A 19358-nucleotide genomic window follows, 5' to 3' on the forward strand; every position below is an offset into this window, starting at 1 on the left:
TCCAAATTAAAAATATAAAAATTTGATTTTTTTTTCAGCAAATTTTATGAAATAAAACATAAAAAATATTGATCCATAAAATGTTAAAACAAAAAAAAACTTTAGTTTTTGAGATATGCTTATTTTCAGGGACAGAGTTCAAAAGTGTTTTGATATTTTCAGCTACAATTTTGCTTATTGTGATGTTTTTTTTCTTGGAGAAATCTTCAGATGCTCCATATGTTCACAACTACAAAGTACACTTTTTTTTTTATCAATGCTACAAAATACACTCAAAATGCTCAGAACTACTATTTCCCTCAATCTGTCTCTGGTGGCTGCCAACCTGCCTCTCTGCTCCCTTCCTCCCACTCACTGAGGCGCGTTTACACCTCGTATTGCAACGTACAATCAGTGACATCGTGGCGTCTTCGTGCACATACAATGTAATTAAACAGAAGGTGAAGGTGTTGGTAAAAATAACCAGTGTGCTAGATACTGATTTTTATTTTAGATCAGTTTGAACAGGATCATGTAAACAACATTTGCTGCGGGCAATTTGAGGCGATCTTTTGGCGCCCACAACCATTTTTCCATCATATGTCACGTGGCATGGTGATGTCATCAGGCACAAACAACGTGATTATGTGGAAGATGAAAGTCTAAGCTGCCACTTGCTGATCTGATACACAGATAGTTCATAAATTTACCAATTTACTCAGTAGTGCAGAAAGAGTGAAGTGCACTATTGAGATGTTCTAACCTTGGTTATTTATATTAATATATGTGCTCTTATAATTATGGTGGATAGTCGCCCGATGTAGCCTCAAGGCTGACAGGGAAAAATGTAGTTTGATATGTACACAATGTCTAATGTATTTAATTATGAATAATGCTTATCTGGTGAACACAACAACCCTTTGTTATGCTCATCTGTCTGTTTATTTGGATTTTTGCATCATTTTGATTCTTTGTCTCTAGATTATGGGAGATGTTTGTTTGTGCACCTGGTTGTTTTTTTTGTTTTGTCTTGTTTTGTTTTAAAGGAAGTCTGAAAAAAAATTAATAAAAGATAGTTGTTTATGTGGTCATGTCATGATGGCATGGCAGTGGCATTCATTGCAAAATGTCATGTTACAAAATATTACATCCAAGCATCCATCCATCCATTTTCTGGGTCAGGGCAGCAGACAAAGAAAAAGGAAGCAATTTTGAAGTCCCCAGACTGGACACTCTGATCCTCGTGGCTGAGCCTTGAGATCCTATCCACGAAGATCATAAACAGACTGTGACAAGGGACAACCCCGGCAGAGCCCAACACCCGTAAAACGTTTTTGATATCCTGCCGAGAACTCTGTTTCACTCTGGTTATATAAGTACTGCATGACCTGCAGCAGGGGCCTCAGTACCTCACACTACTACTGTACCCCCCGCATTTGCCTAAGTCGTCCCTGGGCCCCTGGGCGACATAAACAAACAAAACACATGTAGACTTGAGGGGCAAACTCCCATGACTCCCACAGTATCTCTGCATGGATAAAGAGCTGGTTCGCTGTTCCATGACCAGGACAGAATCTGCATTGCTTTTCCAGAGAGGCTTAAAACTGCCCCTTACTTCTACAGCACTGAAAAGTTTGTCCTTGCCTCTGAAGAGCATCTTAACTACCATAGAGACCTCTGTCAGGGGATAAGGGTACGGTTTCGTCTTCAAACTCCGCCTCCTCCTCCTCAGACGATATGTTGGGAGTTCCTTAGAGTGGCCTTTCCACTGCTCAGTTCCTCCCATGCTGAACAGAGCCTTAGTCAACCCAGCTTTCCCTGTATGACTCACTCGTTTGCCAGAACTTCCTTGAGGCCAAACGTTTCCCCGTAGCTTCCCTGAACTCCGGGTTTTTGCTTCAGTGACCATCGACGACTCCCAGCAGCCGCATCCACAATGGAGGCTTTTGAACATGGCACTCTTGGATTCCATGTCCTCAACCTCTCTGGAGGGGGAGTGTTAAAGACCTCGTGGACATGGAAGTCAGCCATACATTCCCAGTTCCCCCTCACTGCACGTCTGGCTTCACAAGGCAGTGCTGTCAGTCCTCCCTGAACCGACAGCTCTGCTCCTCTCTCCGCCACAGCGTCCAAGGCATACGGCCACAGATGTGACGATCATCAACCTCTGGCCAAAAGCGTTCTGTTACCAAGCACATTTATGAATCATCATAGGATGTCGATCACGATCACGGTGTTTGTTATGACCAATCTATGACAATGCACCTCACAGTAATACCTTTCCTTGCGGATTCAACTCCATGAAGGTCTTTCAGGCTTTGGCTCCAGGAGAGGGCCTCGGTTTTCAGAGATATTTCAGCAGAGGTTAACTACAATGTCCTTACCTTTAAATAGTTATTGTAGAGCAAACAATTCTCGAATGACACTCAGTTGTGCACTGTTCCAGGCCGAGACACATCGTCCATCAAAGTTGTGTGTGAATCTGTTCAGTAGTTTTTGTGTAATCCTGCTGACAAACCAACAGACAAACAAACTGACACAAAACATAACCTCCTTGGTGGAGGTAGTAATGCAATTCAAAAGATCTTGTTTGAAAGGATTGTATAACCCGTTAAAGAACGAGCTTCAAGGACATTTGTTTTGTTATGTGTCACTTCTTGCCAGGTGAACTCCACCCACCTCGCCAGCTGATAAATATTTTCAGTATTCACTAAAACACGGTTCGAAAACCAAAATGGATGACTTCATAAGTGAAAGTGCTAGACAAGGTGATTTTTTTAAATGTATTTATTTATTTTTTTCTATTTCTTCTGTTGCTTTTTGCAGCATTTGAGGAAATGTACCTCTCCTTTCAATTTCTGAAAAGATTTATGCACACAGCCTTAGAGAGCCGGCTTCCTAATCTGTGATGTCATCAAGATTTACTGCCCGGAGCCGCTGCGTGGACAACGAATCAAAGCCTGTGCAGTCATACAGTATTTGTTGGAGCTCTCCCACACAAATAAGCTTCATTTTTGCTGTAGCGCTCTGAGTTATGGTACAGGAATGTGCACTGTTATCTCCAGAAAATCATCCCGGGTGTCGTCTCTGTCATGCTCTCCATTTTTGTGTACTCATCCTCCAAGGTGTTCATCTGTACAGTGTGTCATTAGAGGTGTACAGGGGGCCACTTCTCCGGCTGTGGTAGACAATAATGAATGACACAAAACAAACTCTTCTGGGTAATGTTAATATGGTATTCAGATGCCGAACTGCACACCATTACCATTTAATTATAGCTCCCAGATGGGAGTGTGCGTCGCTGTGTAGATGGGTGGAGGGTTTTTGTAGAAAAGGAGCACGTGTGTGCGAGGCAATCCTTCCCGGGATGACTAAAAGTTGATGACATACAAAAATAGGATTCTGAATTTGAACTGCCGTGCAAACTTAAAACACCAACGATAAACAAAATTTACATTTTCTTCTCTCAAAAGTTGCAGCGAATTAAAAGCAGCAGCTGACAAATCTGGACGATCAATACAGAGACAGCTGCTTATAGAGTCTGCCTCAAGATCCTCATAATCAGGTGCGAGCCGAGCCAGGGATGTCTCCTTTTATTCCTTCACCTATTTTCCATCGCCCGTTCCTCTAGAGATGCGAGCTTAATCAGCTGAATGGCCACGCAGCGGAGGCACAGTTCTGGTTCACTGTATCTCCCACAGAGCTTAACAGGTCAGCTCTGGTTACTTCTTCGCTAACCTTGTCTTCCTCACTAATGTGTACTCAAGAGGGCTGACTTCACAGGGGCTGTGATGCATATCTGGGATCTGGAGAAGCGGAGCTTGGCACCTGTAGCGAGAGATATGACTTGGAGCAGGGATGGAGGGTCAGGGACTCTTATTCACTTCACTTCTTTCCGTTGTTTTCCCTGATGGATGTTGCCGAATTTGCTGCACTTTTAAATCATTTATCTACGAGTCTGCTGGACACTGTAGCCCGTCTCGTTTGACACCGATTGTCCTTGCACCCTGCTGCTCGGTTTGGTCTCTTTTTAAATCTTCACGGTCAGTCACTTACTGACAGAGCATTATTTGAATACAACCTTTTCACACCACGTTTGTGTAAACATGGCTGTGCACTTCCAGGGTTAGAAATCCTCCCTGACAGAAACCCAAAGGACACTTAAAAACTGCGTGTATGCTCTCAGCTTTGTACAGTTTGATTGTTTACACTCCACCCCCGAGGGGATACATAAAAAAAAAAAGTGCTCAGCAATCGAACAGCTACAAGGAAAGAGCGAGACAAATATGGCTGAAGGAATTTTTGGGAAAATGTGAGGATTTAGAAGCTGCATGCTTCATCATCAATGATATGTTTTATATTTACATTTTATATTACCACAGAGGTTTAAGCAAAGAACATAACTTGGATTCGAGATTGAGATGAGAGATTACAGTGAAAACAGCAGCTGTAACTGTTTTCCTCAGGACCAAAGTGGTGGAACTACTAGTTTGGCTAGAAAAGTGACTCATGGGGAAACCCTGAGATCCTGTCACTGCAGAAATCTCGAAAATGCTGTAATAGAATGGCTGCATGCATTATCACTCTGGGTATAGGGTAAAAAATTCTTCAGCACAGGAAAGCCCAGGATGTAGCAATGGTCTTTTGAAATAGTGTCTTGGGCGAGACTTGAAAACAGCTAATTCTTTGCTAAAGAAAAGATAAGGTCCTCTCTATTCACGCAGCTCGGAGGTTGTTTTTTTTTTTTTTTTTTTTCTCACACAGTTTCAGGTCTTCTGAAAATGGACGAAGGACAGGAAACCTTTGAATGAAGCTCCAGCGAACATTCAGACAGGAGGACTGCTCTTCCACATGCCCGGTCTTTCTTTTTGTTTCTGATACCATCCTTTCATTTACTCCTCTCACACACGCTCACTCTTAACTGCCCGTCATTATCTGGGGCTGTCAATTGGTATCAGCTGCCCAGATCAGCTCGGCACATCTATCCAGCAGCACAGCTTCACTGTTTCATTTCGCTCCTGTCTTTTTCAATATGACCGTCTCCCTGCCTGTTGTTCAATCTTCTGTCGTCGTCCAATGGGCAGTCGTACACCAGCTGGCTTATACCAGTGAGTCAGACGAGGTGAGGCAGGTCACTCAGGCCCAGTGGCCAAAGAAGGAACTGCAACAAGACTCACGCCCCAAATCCAAAACCCGGAGAGCAAGTTCATCGGCTGTCACCCCTTTTTCCCCACACTGTTTGGTTAAGTGCTGAGCTCTCCTCCCTGTTTACAGCAAACATGTGGTCAGCGGCATCCTCATTAAAGAGTGAACCACTGTCTGACATGTGACAGCCTGTAAACATCAGCGCAAATCAACTTCTAACAGAAGATTCTCTGGATATATCAGTAAAATTATAAAAAAAAAAAAAAAAAAAACGGTTCACATTCCCATCAGGCCACCACAGAGGGGTTCAGTGGCAGCAGGGGTCGCGGCACACACTGGAAATTTGAAACAACTTAATTGGGGAGAAAATTAGGAAAACCTCAGTCGACCAAATTAAATTTTAGATAATCACACAGTAGGGGATGATTTGACTCTGATAATAACACAGTTCGTACTTTGTTTGATTACTACACAAATGTCATTTTGTTTCAAACCTGCTAACATCTGCCTCGTGATTTCAGACAGTTCTCAATCTTGTTTTGTCTCGGCAGTATTTTAGAAATCCACAAACCTCAGCACTTGGTAGAGGTGACTCTCTCCCTTGTAACCAACCCTTAACAAAGTAGGACATGCCTGGACATACGGGCTTTGATCAATACTGACTGGCAGGCCTTGTTCCTTCCTCGTCCCATTACTGTTCCTTTTTCTACCTGCTTTCTCCCATCACTCACATGTCCGCTCGACTCCCCCGCCATAGCTCAGAGTGATATGTGGAGTTAGTGCTCAGCAAAGGACAAAGACACCTTGTCACCTAGTGTAATGAAGGACTAATGAGCTGTTCAGACCAGCTGTAGTGTTTGTGGTTTAAGCCTCGGCTGTTATTTCCCACCGCTGGTGGAGTGCTATAGGAGGGATGTTGCTGTTAGTGTGACTCTGCCGATTTGAGTGGAAAGGGCACATTACTACTGTCAAGCTTCACTGACCACCGCATCTCTGTAAGCAGGGCTGGATTCAGCAGACTAATGCCTGGCTGCAGGTTGGAGGCAACAGTTGAGGCTCTTACTTATCCTGTATTTGACACAGTGCAATGGGCCATCAACCTGTCTGCTCTTTATTCCGTGATAAAATATTGTGAGTAAACTTCAATTATTGGCTTAAAAATGCGAATTGACATTTGTGTAAAAGCACGATGGTCTTACAAGTGTTAAATCAATGATTTGATCACATTTTCAGGCAATTCTTTGAGTTCTCTGTGTATCTCTGTTGAGGCTATTCAATACATGTTGTTTCCCAGAATGCCTTCCAGGTGGTTTTGAACATATGGTGAGCAAGATGGCGTCCAGCAATTACAGCATGTCAGCCATCGATTGGCTGGATGTCCCTTTTAGAGCGACCACGCCTGATAGTGATTTATGCGATAATTATTCCACACACACAGAGAGACACCGTAGTGGGTCTGTGTTTTTGTCTTTTTGTAATCCTGTCGACTCATTTGAATTGCAACGGGTTATTGAAGGTGAAATGTGCCTTTTTATTATGGATATCAATTTTTTTTAATTTAATTTAATTTATTTTTTTGATGGTTGCACTTAAAAAAACCAAGAGATGCACTGTGTGTATCCTTTCCCAGGCGGAGCAGGCACCCACTGCTGAGGAGTCAATTAAAAGAAGAAAAAAAAAAAACACATCAAAGTCTTCTTTTCCTTTTTCCATAATTTCAAACAAAGGAGGACCCACTGGCAAGGGCACATAAACAGGTGGTAATCCCTGTCCGCCGGTGCACTCTGGGTTGGGATGGGTGGGGGTGCATTCTCATCTTCAGTCAGTCGCTCTCACTGACTAATTGCCTGGCCTCATGCAGCTCATGCATTGACAGCGATATGAGTTCCAAGATGATGCCCAAACCAACCCTTGTCACGCCTCGGACCGCGGGGGCTGCATGTGTTGCTACGATAAGGCTCATTGCATTTATTTCAAGCTACTCATTAAGACTGTGTGCCTGAAACTCTCTTTTCCCATTGTGCTCTTAAAAAGATACAAGCCAGGGGAATGATGCAAAAATATGCCCCGTGTGTCAGGGACTCTGCAAATTACAAAATTAGGAGCCACACTTAGAGTTTATTTACAGAAAAAAAAGGAAGTTGTTGAGCAGCAATTGGATGTAAGGTTCGGGGGGGGTCGACTGAGCCCTTCATGTCATGGTTACATCATGACAGTGATCTTGTAGTGTTTCGATTTAACGAGCACTCTAGTAAATCAGCTTTGAAATGATCGTCACAATAATTGATGTACCAGTTAAAAGCCTTCTCATTATCAAAGTGCGCTATGATGAATTCAGCACAGTCAAGACTTCTCTTTGTTGCTTTCATTTGCGTGTTTTACATTTATCACGGCAGAGCAAGAAATGTCCTTCTCTCCCTCGTTCTTGTACATGTCGTTTGTGGACTCTGTTGTCGACAAAATAATTACCAAGTGTCCAAAGAATAAAGAAGAAGTGCAAATCAGTCGCGATCTTGCTCAACTCCGCACAGGTTTAAAAGAAGCATTTTCCGACACTTGGAAAGATGGACTTTGCTAGCTGTGGTGTTCCTGTTCGCTCAGAAAGTAAAGAACTTGAATGTACCGCACCACATTAGACTGTTTGAGAAGCTCCTAAATCGATCCAAGACTCTCGTCTTTTTGCACGTGGATACAGAGAAATCTGTAGTTGATACAAAAAGCCTAAAATCTGACAGCATTTAGCGTCATTAGGCAGATTTTTGATCGCTAAAGAGATAACGATTGTCCAGTGGTCTGTTCTTACAGCCCTGGCTGAGGGGAACATGAAGAAAATGTACATAGCTATAAATGAAATTTCCGAAACAGATATTAAACAAAGTGGTGGGGGAAGACTGTTCAGTTCAGCACAGCTGAGAGAGAGCAGTGGGGAAGTTCGAGGAAGGGCTTTTTGTAGGTGAATCAGGCGCCACTGATTGGATGGGAGGAGTTAGTTGATTGGGGCCTTGTGAAACAAAAAAAAAAAAAAAACAGGCCAATCACACGAAAATGACATGAGTCGTAACAATAGCTAACTACATTGTGGTGAATCAAAGCAGGTTGAAATGTTGCTGTTTAAATGAGAAGGACCAGAACAGTTGCACTGAGGCCACAGTGTTAGAAGACTATATGGAGGAAAATCCCACTAAAATATTTCGTTTTAAAGACTGAGATTCCAGGAAGATCTAACCTTTCAGTTGTAGGAACTTTCCATCATGGAATATAATACAAATAATATGCTTTGTCTGATGGTGTGGGTGATTGCATTCTCTCCACATGTTGCCTTGACTCACAACAGTACCATTATTGTCCCCATTACAGAAGTTTGAAGTCCATCCAGACCCGATGGTCAGCGTGGCGCACATGGCGCGCGCCGGTGGAGGCGTGTGGATGGCGTTCTCCGAGGGCTCGTCCATTCGTCTCTTCCATACTGAAACGCTGGAGCTCCTGCAGGAAATCAACATCTCAACACGCTCGACGCTGCTGAACACCGGTACGCCCTCACCGCACGTCACACACCACGCACCCTCACCCCCGCATGTAGAGGTCGAGCAGGAACTGAAACCAACGAACACACAGCCGTTTAGCTTTGTGATATTCCATTTGTACTCGTCCCATTTTCTGTCTTTCTCCTGCTCGAGCAATGAGATGGCATCAGTTTGACACCGTCGGCGCTCTCCTCCCCACAATGGTATTCTTGTCTTGTTCAAGTTGCTCCTTGGGTCTTGATCTCCGGGGACTGACCTGAATAAGTACCCATCTCAGGCCTTCACAAAGCCGTAATGGAGCTATGGGTTGAAAGATGGGGATTAATAAAAAAAAAAAAAAAAAGAAAAAAAAAGAAAGAAATAAAGTCGTTGAGGAGGAGTTGTAAAGTGGCAGCCTTAAAGATTTTCATACTAAGGGTTCCCATGGAAACGCTCTTGTCTGTCTCAAAGCGTCCATGCTTCCCGTGGCATCGCGCCCGTTCTACCTCTTTTCCTCTACACCTGCCTCCTCACTTTTACTCCCTTTTGAGTTAATATTTTCCTTCGTTCTTGTCCCACTTTCTCCCCCTCGCGCTGTGTTTCATCTCATCCGCTCTGCTTTAAAATCCTCTCACCCCCCGTTTCACTCCTCGCTGCAGTCCGTTTAGGATGCCACAGATAGCCCATTACTTCCTGTGTGCCTTCTTTCATGATGGATGAAATATTTATCAGCCGGTGTGGGTGTTTTCCGCTTTTTATTTTTTATTTTTTTATGGGAAGAACTATGGTAAACAAATTAGATAGCAATGAAGCATACCTAAAGCTGTCTCGTGGTGATATCCACAGTTTGTGTGACTTAGTGCCAGCTTGGCTCAAACATGTTCAGGCTGTCACATGTGGGCCATTAGCTCATTCAGCACATGTGGAGATCATTTTGAGCTCTGCAAGTGGTATGAATCCATCTGGATTTGGAAAGTGTTCGTTGAGTCACACCAGCCTGTGATTGATGTATTTAGAGCAATATTCAAATAGCAATAAAAAAAAAAGGTTTTCTCTTGTGAGATAAAAAGAAACAGGGAAAAAGAAAGAAAGAGTGAGGAATAAAAGCACAAAATATGTTTCAGAAACCAAACTTTTTTCTTCGATCAAAGGTCCTTTTTTTCTTGTTTCAGAGTAGGATTTAATGGGAACAGGCTCCTATGGCCATTGTATCGGGGGGGAATCCGGTGACCCAGAGGTCATTTTCACCCAGCGCCGGTGCTTCCGCTTGAAATATGCAGCACATTCGATGGAGCGCGGCAGCCTCGAGGCGCGGCCCTGGGGGAAGTTAGAGGGTGAAAAGAAACAGAGTTGATCGGCTCATGTCTTCAGGGTCCACGGAAGGAAGAGGATCTTTGACTTAAGTTGTGATTTGTTGAGCTCACAAGAGAAAAGAGGATTCCCCAGACGCTCTACAACCAAAGATACTGCACATGAAATGCTTATAGTTCCTCTCCATCAATGGGGTCTCTGCTCCCCTAGGTTTCTCCTTGACTTATGCTAGGACATGCAGTAATGATATACCCCCTAATCCTTTCCCCTTAATGTGATTTATACTCAACAGGGAATTCCAGTTGCGGTAAACAACAGAGAAGTTTCTCAGGCAGAGGAAACTGCTGATCTCTTCTCCACTAATGCCTTTAATAGTTCTATCCTTGGGGTGAAAAAACAATATACCAAAATAAAGTCCTCAGTGACATATCGCGGGGAAACATTTATCTTTGGAGACATCTCCTTTTTTTAAGGCAAATACCGGCTCCCCGCAATAAACCCACTTCCCACTGCAGCGTGTGTGCATTGCTGCAAAAATCGGAGATGCGAGATTGCTCGAGGTTAAGCTATACCTTCTTAATCTCGAGTGCCTTTGTCATTATCCCCCTTTATCACTGTTCTTAAAGACAATTCCTGGGCCAGCATCTCGCAGCTGACTTCAGGTTTCATGGTAGCCTGCGAGTGGGTGTTCAGGAGTGTCTCTCTCTTTCACTTAGGCTCTCTAACCAAAGTACAAATAGACTCTGAGGCAATGTAAGCAGGTGGCAGACAGTTTCCAGATAAAGGCCTTTTTTTTTTTTTTTGCCGGAGCCTAACTCACTGCTGTGGCCCTCCAAGGTCTCCGCCTACAGGCTGCTTGCTCTCTGTTTGCTCAGTTTCCTCATCTATGCGCCGCGGCATTTTTCTTACATGGGATGATTCACCTCCGCGCAATAAAAAAACAAACAAACAAACAAAAAAAAAGAACTAATCAATGGCACCATCGGGCTACTCGGGCAAATCTTCTGAGCACGACACAGAACAAACACGTAAATACAGCTACACATGTAAATCGGTGCTGGTGCTGGTGTAATTCAATTATCATTGCCATGGATATTATGGTAAATTGTTCCATAGATAACTAGGCCACAATGGGAGCCAAGAGCTGAGGGACCACAGAAGGAAAATGCAAAAATAAATCCACAACAAACAATGTTCTTCACCCCTTTGTTAAGTGGAAACAAAGGGTGCGCATGTATAATAAGAGCATGCAATTATTCCTTCTCTGGTGCGGTGCTACAGGAACAGCTCTGCAATGAAAAACCTCAAAACTGGAAACATATGTTGACTCTTGCATCATGTTCCATTACTGTACGTAAAAAAGTTACCTTTATGCAGAGAAAATTGCTCCTTAATGTCACCCTCGAGGTTATCAACACACCGTAGAACAGGGAACAGCAATAAAGATCCAAACCAGCTCGCTACATCTCATCAGATCTGATTAGCTACAGGCGAGCCAGTGAACGCAGCGTTGCTTTCGTCTGCGTGTTATTCAAACCAGCAGGTCAACGTTTTTTAGTAAATTTGATATTTTTTGAATATGAGATATATCAAAATATGGTAATATGACTGTGTAAGTAATATATCTGACTTCAAATGCACAGTCTATTGTGTAAATAACAAGTCAGTGTCAAAGCCTCTGCTGCTTCCAGCCACATACAGCAGTGCTTTATCTGAAAGATGATAATAGACTGACCGATGTTCTAATGCAGGGCTGAGTGACATTAGCCCTAAAGTAATATTGTGAGGTAGAAGCTATGTTACAATAAAAAGCTATATCTGGATATTTTGGAATCTCCTGAAATTCCCCATTGATATATAGTGTTCACGTAGGACACTAAACTAGAACACAGGGCTGCACTTTGCTCTGCTGTAACGGTTGAAGTAAAAATAACAGAAGGGTCTGGAAATCAGAAAGAGCCTTTACATGCCCACACAAGCCTGTGATTGAACCGTCTCTGTGGGTGCACACTGAGCATGGCCTTGCTTATTTGTAAGGATTATGGAGTCTGCACTTAAAGTACCTTTTAGGATGTTTGTCTTTTTACCAATAAAAGACAACGTCCCCGCATATCAGCGTTGCTTTCTGTAGAGCAGGAGGTGAAAACTTTGATGCTCAATATTTCAAACCCACTCAGATCTCAAACAGAGATGTTTGATATCAAGCTCACAGTCTTGTTTCCTACTTTGTGCTTTTATGAGAGTTTTTCTTTCATCTGGGTCAGATGCAAGTAGACAAATCCAATTTCTCTTAATCTTATGTAACCCAGAGCCCTAGGTGGCTGTGCTGTGCATGTGTTAAGCTTGTCAAATACAGATTGATCACAGAGCTTAAACCTTACCTCAAGCTAACACTGATAACCAACAATGAAAGTTTATTCTTTTATTTTATTTTATTTTTTTACTTTGTGCAGCCATTTTGGAAAAAAACCTCTGGTAATAATAAAATCGATGGAGATTCATAATTTACTGTCTGAGAGACAGACCAGCCAGCCGCTACCATTTTGTTAACACAGAGTTATCTACTATTCTTCCAAATGGCCCCATAATCTGTTATCGTTTCAAGCTATCTGTCTTTCTGTAGATGGCTAAGAAAACTCAATTCAGTTGTCTGACAATGTTTTCTATATTGCAGGTCAGAAGAGCATACGAGTCACGAGTCTCCTGATTTGCCAGGGACTGTTATGGGTGGGCACAGCCCAAGGCTTAATTATCACTCTTCCAGTCCCCAAACTGGAGGGCATCCCCAAAATAACAGGTATGGATCAGAGGGAGGCGGCGGACTGTGATTGAGCAGCCTCTCGAGAGGTCAAAAGAGAAGCAGAGAGGTTTTTTCTGATGTTAGAAAATTACTCTGCACTGCCCATTATTGAGGTCACACTCCACATTTTTCTTGCTGTGGAAATCATCCTGGATATAACAGGAAGGAAAAACACAAATCATATATATCTCCATTTATATTTATATATATATATATATATATATAAATGTATGTATGTATGTATAAATGCAGGGGGATTTAAAATCTGCCTGGAAGTATTTTGGTAATTATGCCAAATTCCCACTTGCACTGTATGACCATCTTATTCGAAAACAGTTTATTTAATACTACGTGCCAACAAAACAAACTACAGTCGCGAGTATGACTGGTTAAGCAGCAGAAGTTTGTTAAATGAATATAGTTAATATAGTATACTGTTTGACATACACATACAGCCCAGTGTAGGAGCAGTGTTTATCGTCTCTCTGGATGACATTTAAACATTGCGTCTGCCTTTCTCCTGCAGGAAAGGGAATGGTGTCTCTAAATGCACACTGTGGGCCTGTGGACTTCCTGGTAGCCACCACCAGTACTCTGTCTCCTGACCTGCTGAAGAGGGATTCCGTCGTGGACGGCCCAGACTCGGCCTGTGGAGGCGAGGACCGCAGCGACACCTCCTCTCAGGAATCCCTGCAACAGTCCAGCTCCTACCACAGCGAGGGCAGAGGCAAAGGACGCGGCGTCCTGCTGCAGTACAAGCTGCGCTCCACGTCAGGACTGCCTGGACGGCCGTTAACGGCACTGGCCGACGAGGCGTCGGACTCCTCCCTGGAGTCTTTGGAGCACAGTGTGGAAGATGGATCTATCTATGAGCTGAGCGATGACCCAGAAATGTGGGTTCGGGGACGTCCTTGTGAGAGGGACGGGGGACGCAGGGACAGGGTGATCTCTGCAGCGGTTATCTCTGGAGGCAAGGGCTTCCGTAGACTGAAGGAGGGAGCAGCAGTAGGTACGAGGACAAGTGGGGAGGGTTTAGAGAATATTCTAATGGTATGGCAGCTCCCGCTCACAGTGTAACATGGAAAATATACAGCAAGGTGGTGTGTATTTATAGATGTCTCCCCATCTTAGCCTCAAACCACTTGTTCCATAAATCCAAGGCATTTAAATATCTGATGAGCGGGTGTTACAGAGCTTATGATTTAGCCTGTGGAATGAGGAGGCTAAGACACGCTGTTTATTCGAGGTACTGTCATCCCATTGGTTGCTTTGAATGTTCAGGATTGTGCATCATCATCTTCCCCGCAGTGGCATCGACTGCCACAGATTAGTTCCATGTGATTGTTTTGAACTGGTTCCTCTTACTGCCTTAGTTAAGATTGATATGCCTCAATTTAACCTCATCGCTGCTGCGTGCACTCTGCTACGTTTATTTTCTGCGAGGAACTTCTGTGTGAGCACCCATGGACAGCACGCCTTTAAGAGGCAGCTTTTGTTGAATCTGCCATGCTCTGCAGCGTTCGAGATGGACATCTTTTATCTGATCCTGTGGGAAAGATCCCATCTGTTTAGAGCTCAAAGCCGGGGACTTCCACCGCATCACAAAGCACATTAGCATCACTTTATTAGCTCCGCCAGCTTTTCTGTCATCCCTTACAATGTGAATGTACCTTACCTTCTATTGTGTCTAAAAATTGAATCCATGCTCTCGTTAAAAGAGGGAGAACTTCATTTTTTTCCTGTTTTGCTGCAGCTGTTGCAAAACCAATTTTTTTTTTTTTTTGGTTCCAGGAAAAAACAAAAACAAACAGGAGTCGCTTCCCAGAGCTCAGCATGCCTTTGTTGAGGAGGGTCATGTTCGCACAGACTGTCTGGGAAAAAAAACAAAAAAAAAAGAAAGATGTTATCGTGCTACATTACACAATCTATATTTGCACTGTAGGAATCCTATAATTATTACAGGTTTATTCGAGGAGGCGGAACTTCTCGGTGCCACATTTGAAAGTATTATCACGCCCAAGCGCTGTAAATGCCAGGTGTCTATTTCATTATCAACTTTCAGCTACCAGCTAGATAAAAAACAAATGTGCATGCAGGGTGAGCAGTAACTAAGTTACACATCAAAAGCTAAACTCTGTAGGCGAATGATGAAATAAAAAAGCGCTGTGGCATCTCAAACTGCTGTCAGGTACGTCTCATCAGAGGGGGAACCTGCCTAACACAGACAACTGTTATTACCTTTCAATAATATACAATTCAAATCTTATTAAAACAGTGTTTACAATGTGTAGCATGAGCCTGTATTACAATTACCAGACACTGATATATATTATCTGTTGTATTAGCCAGGAACACTAAGTCATGTAAACCTCGCCCCCTCTCTTCTAGTTCTCATGCTAACATCTGCTCAATATTGTGACTTCACCGCTAGCGTTAATATTTTATGATCAGGCTACGTGTCAACAAGCAGACATCCACGCTGGGTGGAAACCCTCACATCTCAGTTTCTGGTGGTTATCATGTCTTCAGATCAGTCGGCCCGTTTTTAACCTGATAGGGATGATGAAATCCTTTTAACCGCATTGAATGAAAAAAAAAAAAAGAGCATTGTCAACAGGATGTGTACAAGCTGTTCTCTTTTATTCACTTGTAAAAAAAATAAAAAATAGATTTTCGGAAGTAAACCGCTTGTATTCAACAACAGCGAGCTGACATGAGGAGCACTCAGTGGTACTGCCTGTGTGATATTGTGGTGTTCTTTTGCTTCATGACTTCAAAGTTAAAGTGGCATTGGCGGGCTTGTAAATGCGGAGTATTGACACGGGCAGCTATTTTGCAGAAAAATTAAGACGTGTATACTTGACAGTGCACATTTGTCAGAGTGTGTCGACAAAGGTTGAGGCCACTATCAACACAGTTTTGTGGATTTTGAAGGAACCAAGTGACGGTGAAGGTAACAGTTTATCGTTTTTTTCTCCACCAGTATTTCCACTCAGCCTTTCCAGCACACGTGGCTCCTCGTCTTATCCATTCATCACGGACGAAGCGTACAGTTCATGTTTCGTATTTCCTTGAGGCACATTGCGGTTTATTTTCCCCCTTTCTTCTCCTCCTCACAAAAGCAATTCAGATGCATTTTAAACATCCTGCTTTCAGACGGAATCAGTTAAAAAAAAATAAAAAATACGACGACGTAAACTGTCCTCTGATGCTGTCATCTAAATGTAAATCTCAATGTCATGTCAGAAACGTATACTCTAATTCATGTGAGACGCAATGCTGCTGCAGCCACAACGCCATAATGGTCACTACAGAGGCTGTTCGTTCAACCTCAACCGGAGGATGAGTGTGTTTTCCTGCTTGAGCAGCCTGATGAAATAAACATGATTCCTTCACAAAAGCTGCCGTAGAGTTGGCACCGCTGAACTGTTTTGCAAAAACTGTTGTCTCCTAACAACTGAGATTTAATCTCCAAAGTATAGCGACCTTTGATGGTGATGATATTGACTCACACATTTCATTTGCTTACACAACATGTGTACAGGAGCTATACATGCACTGAATATTAATACTCTTGAATGAACGTACTGTACTACTAATTAGAACTGTTACTGTACTAATTAAACCTGTATTCCCTTTTGTAAAGAGGACTCTGCAACAGTGTTGATGTTTTTGATGAGACTGTATGAGGCACAATTTATTTTCCTGTGGTGTTTAAGGGTAAGTCTGGTGAATTACTGGTTTGATCTTAATTTTTAGGTTTGGCCGTTGTTTTTCTGAACCAACTCGCAAATGTAAATTAGTCTGTCAACCTCTCATTTCATTTATGATTTCCAAGGGCATTATCAACACGCGTGGACCAAAATGCCCTCTGGATAGAGACGAGTCATAAAACCCGGAGATAATTTAGCATTTTTTGCACTTCTGATTCCCTTGCCTTGAAGTCAGTATTTTGTTTTGTTTTGTTTTGTTTTTTTAAGACATAAAATACATCAGCTTACACTAATGTTGGGGACATTAGTCATCATCATGGTGAAAATGTAATCTCATTACTCATTAGTCTTTTATACAAACTATTCAACTCTAACTTTAAAAAACGTGTAGCTTGGTCAGTTTACAGTAAAGTGTGAATAGTATAGTGTAGTAAGATGTGTAGTGGTGGTGATGTTGTAGTCATGTAGAGGTGTTATAGCCCAACATTGTTTTTTTGTTTTGTTTTGTTTTTTTACATCTGGTCTTGCTCGTGTTTGCCACAGGACTTATTTTAGACAATAATCCAAAATCCAATTGGAAAATCCTATTGGCTTTTTTTCAAGGGAACCTTCTTGGTTAGCCTACAAATACTGCTAGCCGTAAGTTAGCCCTTCACCACTACTTTGGATAGACCCATAAATAACCAAACAGAGCTACATAAGCTGTGAAATAGCGCTGAAATGGTTAACATGACAGCAGAACATGCAGAGGTTAAAGCACACATGACACATTAGCTTGTTATCTCACACTGAATGGCTAGCTAGCTAATACTAACGGTAATACAAGAGTAGCGTGAATCGCAGCCTGGTGCTTTCTTTACACCCCGACAATTAACAAACTACCTTCTTTCCAGGGTAATGACTAATGCATTCGAACAAAAGTCACCAGCTAACAGGGTAACTCATTAAGCCAGCACACTGTAGTTTTTACCAATGTCGCCTTACGAAATTGGAACTAATTGTTGAATTTGGCCTCGTAGCTCTAATATGAATCAGTTGCTTATTCTGTTGCTCGTTTCTTGCCTAAAAGATGTTCAGAAACAGGTTCCGTTTGGTTGCTCAGGTGAGATAAGTGATAGTTTACTAGCTTGAGCTACTTACTCGTGCTCGAACCCCATCAACCATCTTATCCAATGCCCTCATGACGCGAGTTTATGTCCTTTCAATAGTTGTAAGAAGTGAGCTGCTAATTCCAACAGTGCAATAGAGTTTCAGCAGAAAAGCATTTATGCCACTCATAACCAAAAAAATGGCTGTTCTGTCTTTGTATATTTATGTATTCAAATTGCCTGCCAAATATTCCTGGATCTATCTGAGATCTTTCTTAGCATTTTGGCCTTCCATTGTTGCGACTCTCTTTTTAATGGCTCTGATTGTATCAAACCATTGACGGTACAAAAGTAAGTCTATCAAGAATTCTCCATATTAGCAAAATAGTTGTGATCGGTCTGATTGTTTCTAGGAAACCACAAGTTAACATAAGAGATCTGGGAACATGGTGATGTTACTCAAAAGAAGTCTGGTGAGATGAAAAAAACACAGTCACATGATCATATAGGTTATAAACAACATCTTTACATGTCAGGAGCACATAAAGACATATTGTGAAAATTGTTGAAATCATATGTCACAGTTTACAGACCAACTTCCAATCTCAACTTCAGACTGCAGTCACCATGCACAAGCAGTTGTCCTGTGCAAAGAGGCATTATCACTGACATAATCCATTCAGTGACCTTTAGTTTTACCAACTCCAACTTGTTTACAACCTACTTGATCATCTGATCGCTCGTGTCTTGACTAATCAGATTTGATATAACAACATTGTCGTGTTCCCTTATCTCAGCGATTGCTTTGGTGAATAAAAAAAGGACAACTGACAGAAATGATGGCCAAACCTACAAAAGTAAGGTTACAAAAGTAAAGTGATAAACTGGAATTATACATTAAGCAAAAGTATTACGCATAATGCCGTCGCAGGCATTCTGAAATGCAGTGCTCATTTCCCTTTGGTACAATACTTAAATGTTAAATGTCTAAACATTGTCTAACAAGCGAATGCTAAATTAAAAACATCTTTAAACATGAGTTTGAGTTTGATCTTTTTTTACTGATGCCCGATTTAGAATTATGATGATGGCTGCTGATGTAGTCAAGGTACAGTAGTCTGGGTTTTAGAGCTGCACTGTACATCTGCAGCATTGCTATGCTAATGATCTCACACTTTGTGCTTCAGTATGACTCAGCAATACAAAATCCAGTCTTTGATGTATCATTTGGATTAAGGTCTCACTTCTTTTTTGCTGTTTGTATATTCAAATTACAATAAGCTTCCCTCAGCATCTGCTGAAAGTGACTGCTGAGACACAACACGATCTCTTTGTTTGGTTGTAGACTGTAATTCCGTAGGTAGAATTGATTACACGTAGATGTTTCAGCTTTTTCTGACAGCCCCTAGGAAACTGCAGCCTAAACTTAATTTTTGAATTGTAAAAAGATTGGACTCCAGTGTCGTGACGTCCTGTGTCACTGTCTCCTCTGGTTAATTAAAGGCACCGTTGCGCCACATTAAGCCACACAAGCTGGGTCACCATTAGCATATTCACATGACAATTAGATGGAAACACACCTAGAGTGGTGAGATTGATGCCCGATTGAGAGAAAGGCTTTAAGGATGGGGGATAATGGAGGCTGACATCCTGTTGCTCTAACACAGGGATGCCCAATCTTCTTCATTTGGAGGGCCAAAACTGAAACCTAATGGTGACTGGCCAAATGCAAACACATGTTGTAATGTTTACAGCTGCAGGCCAACATCCTCCTCATGTGTTTAACCCTTCCTGTAGGGTCTTGATATTCATGATGAAT

At 42.3% G+C, this 19358-nt stretch overlaps 1 protein-coding gene across 4 annotated transcripts in view; it reads left to right on the forward strand.

Moving 5' to 3' along the window:
- The window catches only part of arhgef10la (Rho guanine nucleotide exchange factor (GEF) 10-like a), a 123270-nt gene extending 104692 nt beyond the window's left edge, over positions 1-18578 (forward strand). For all 4 annotated transcript variants that reach the window (XM_037102037.1, XM_037102036.1, XM_037102038.1 and 1 more), the window contains 3 exons: positions 8482-8653; positions 12613-12735; positions 13265-18578. In XM_037102037.1, the coding sequence (XP_036957932.1) occupies positions 8482-8653; positions 12613-12735; positions 13265-13815 (846 nt within the window). In that variant the 3' untranslated portion in view covers positions 13816-18578. The remainder of the gene's footprint in view (positions 1-8481; positions 8654-12612; positions 12736-13264) is intronic.
- Positions 18579-19358: the final 780 nt, after the last annotated feature.

Source organism: Acanthopagrus latus, chromosome 6 (genome assembly GCF_904848185.1).
Source record: "Acanthopagrus latus isolate v.2019 chromosome 6, fAcaLat1.1, whole genome shotgun sequence".
Classification (NCBI taxonomy): Eukaryota; Metazoa; Chordata; class Actinopteri; order Spariformes; family Sparidae; genus Acanthopagrus; species Acanthopagrus latus.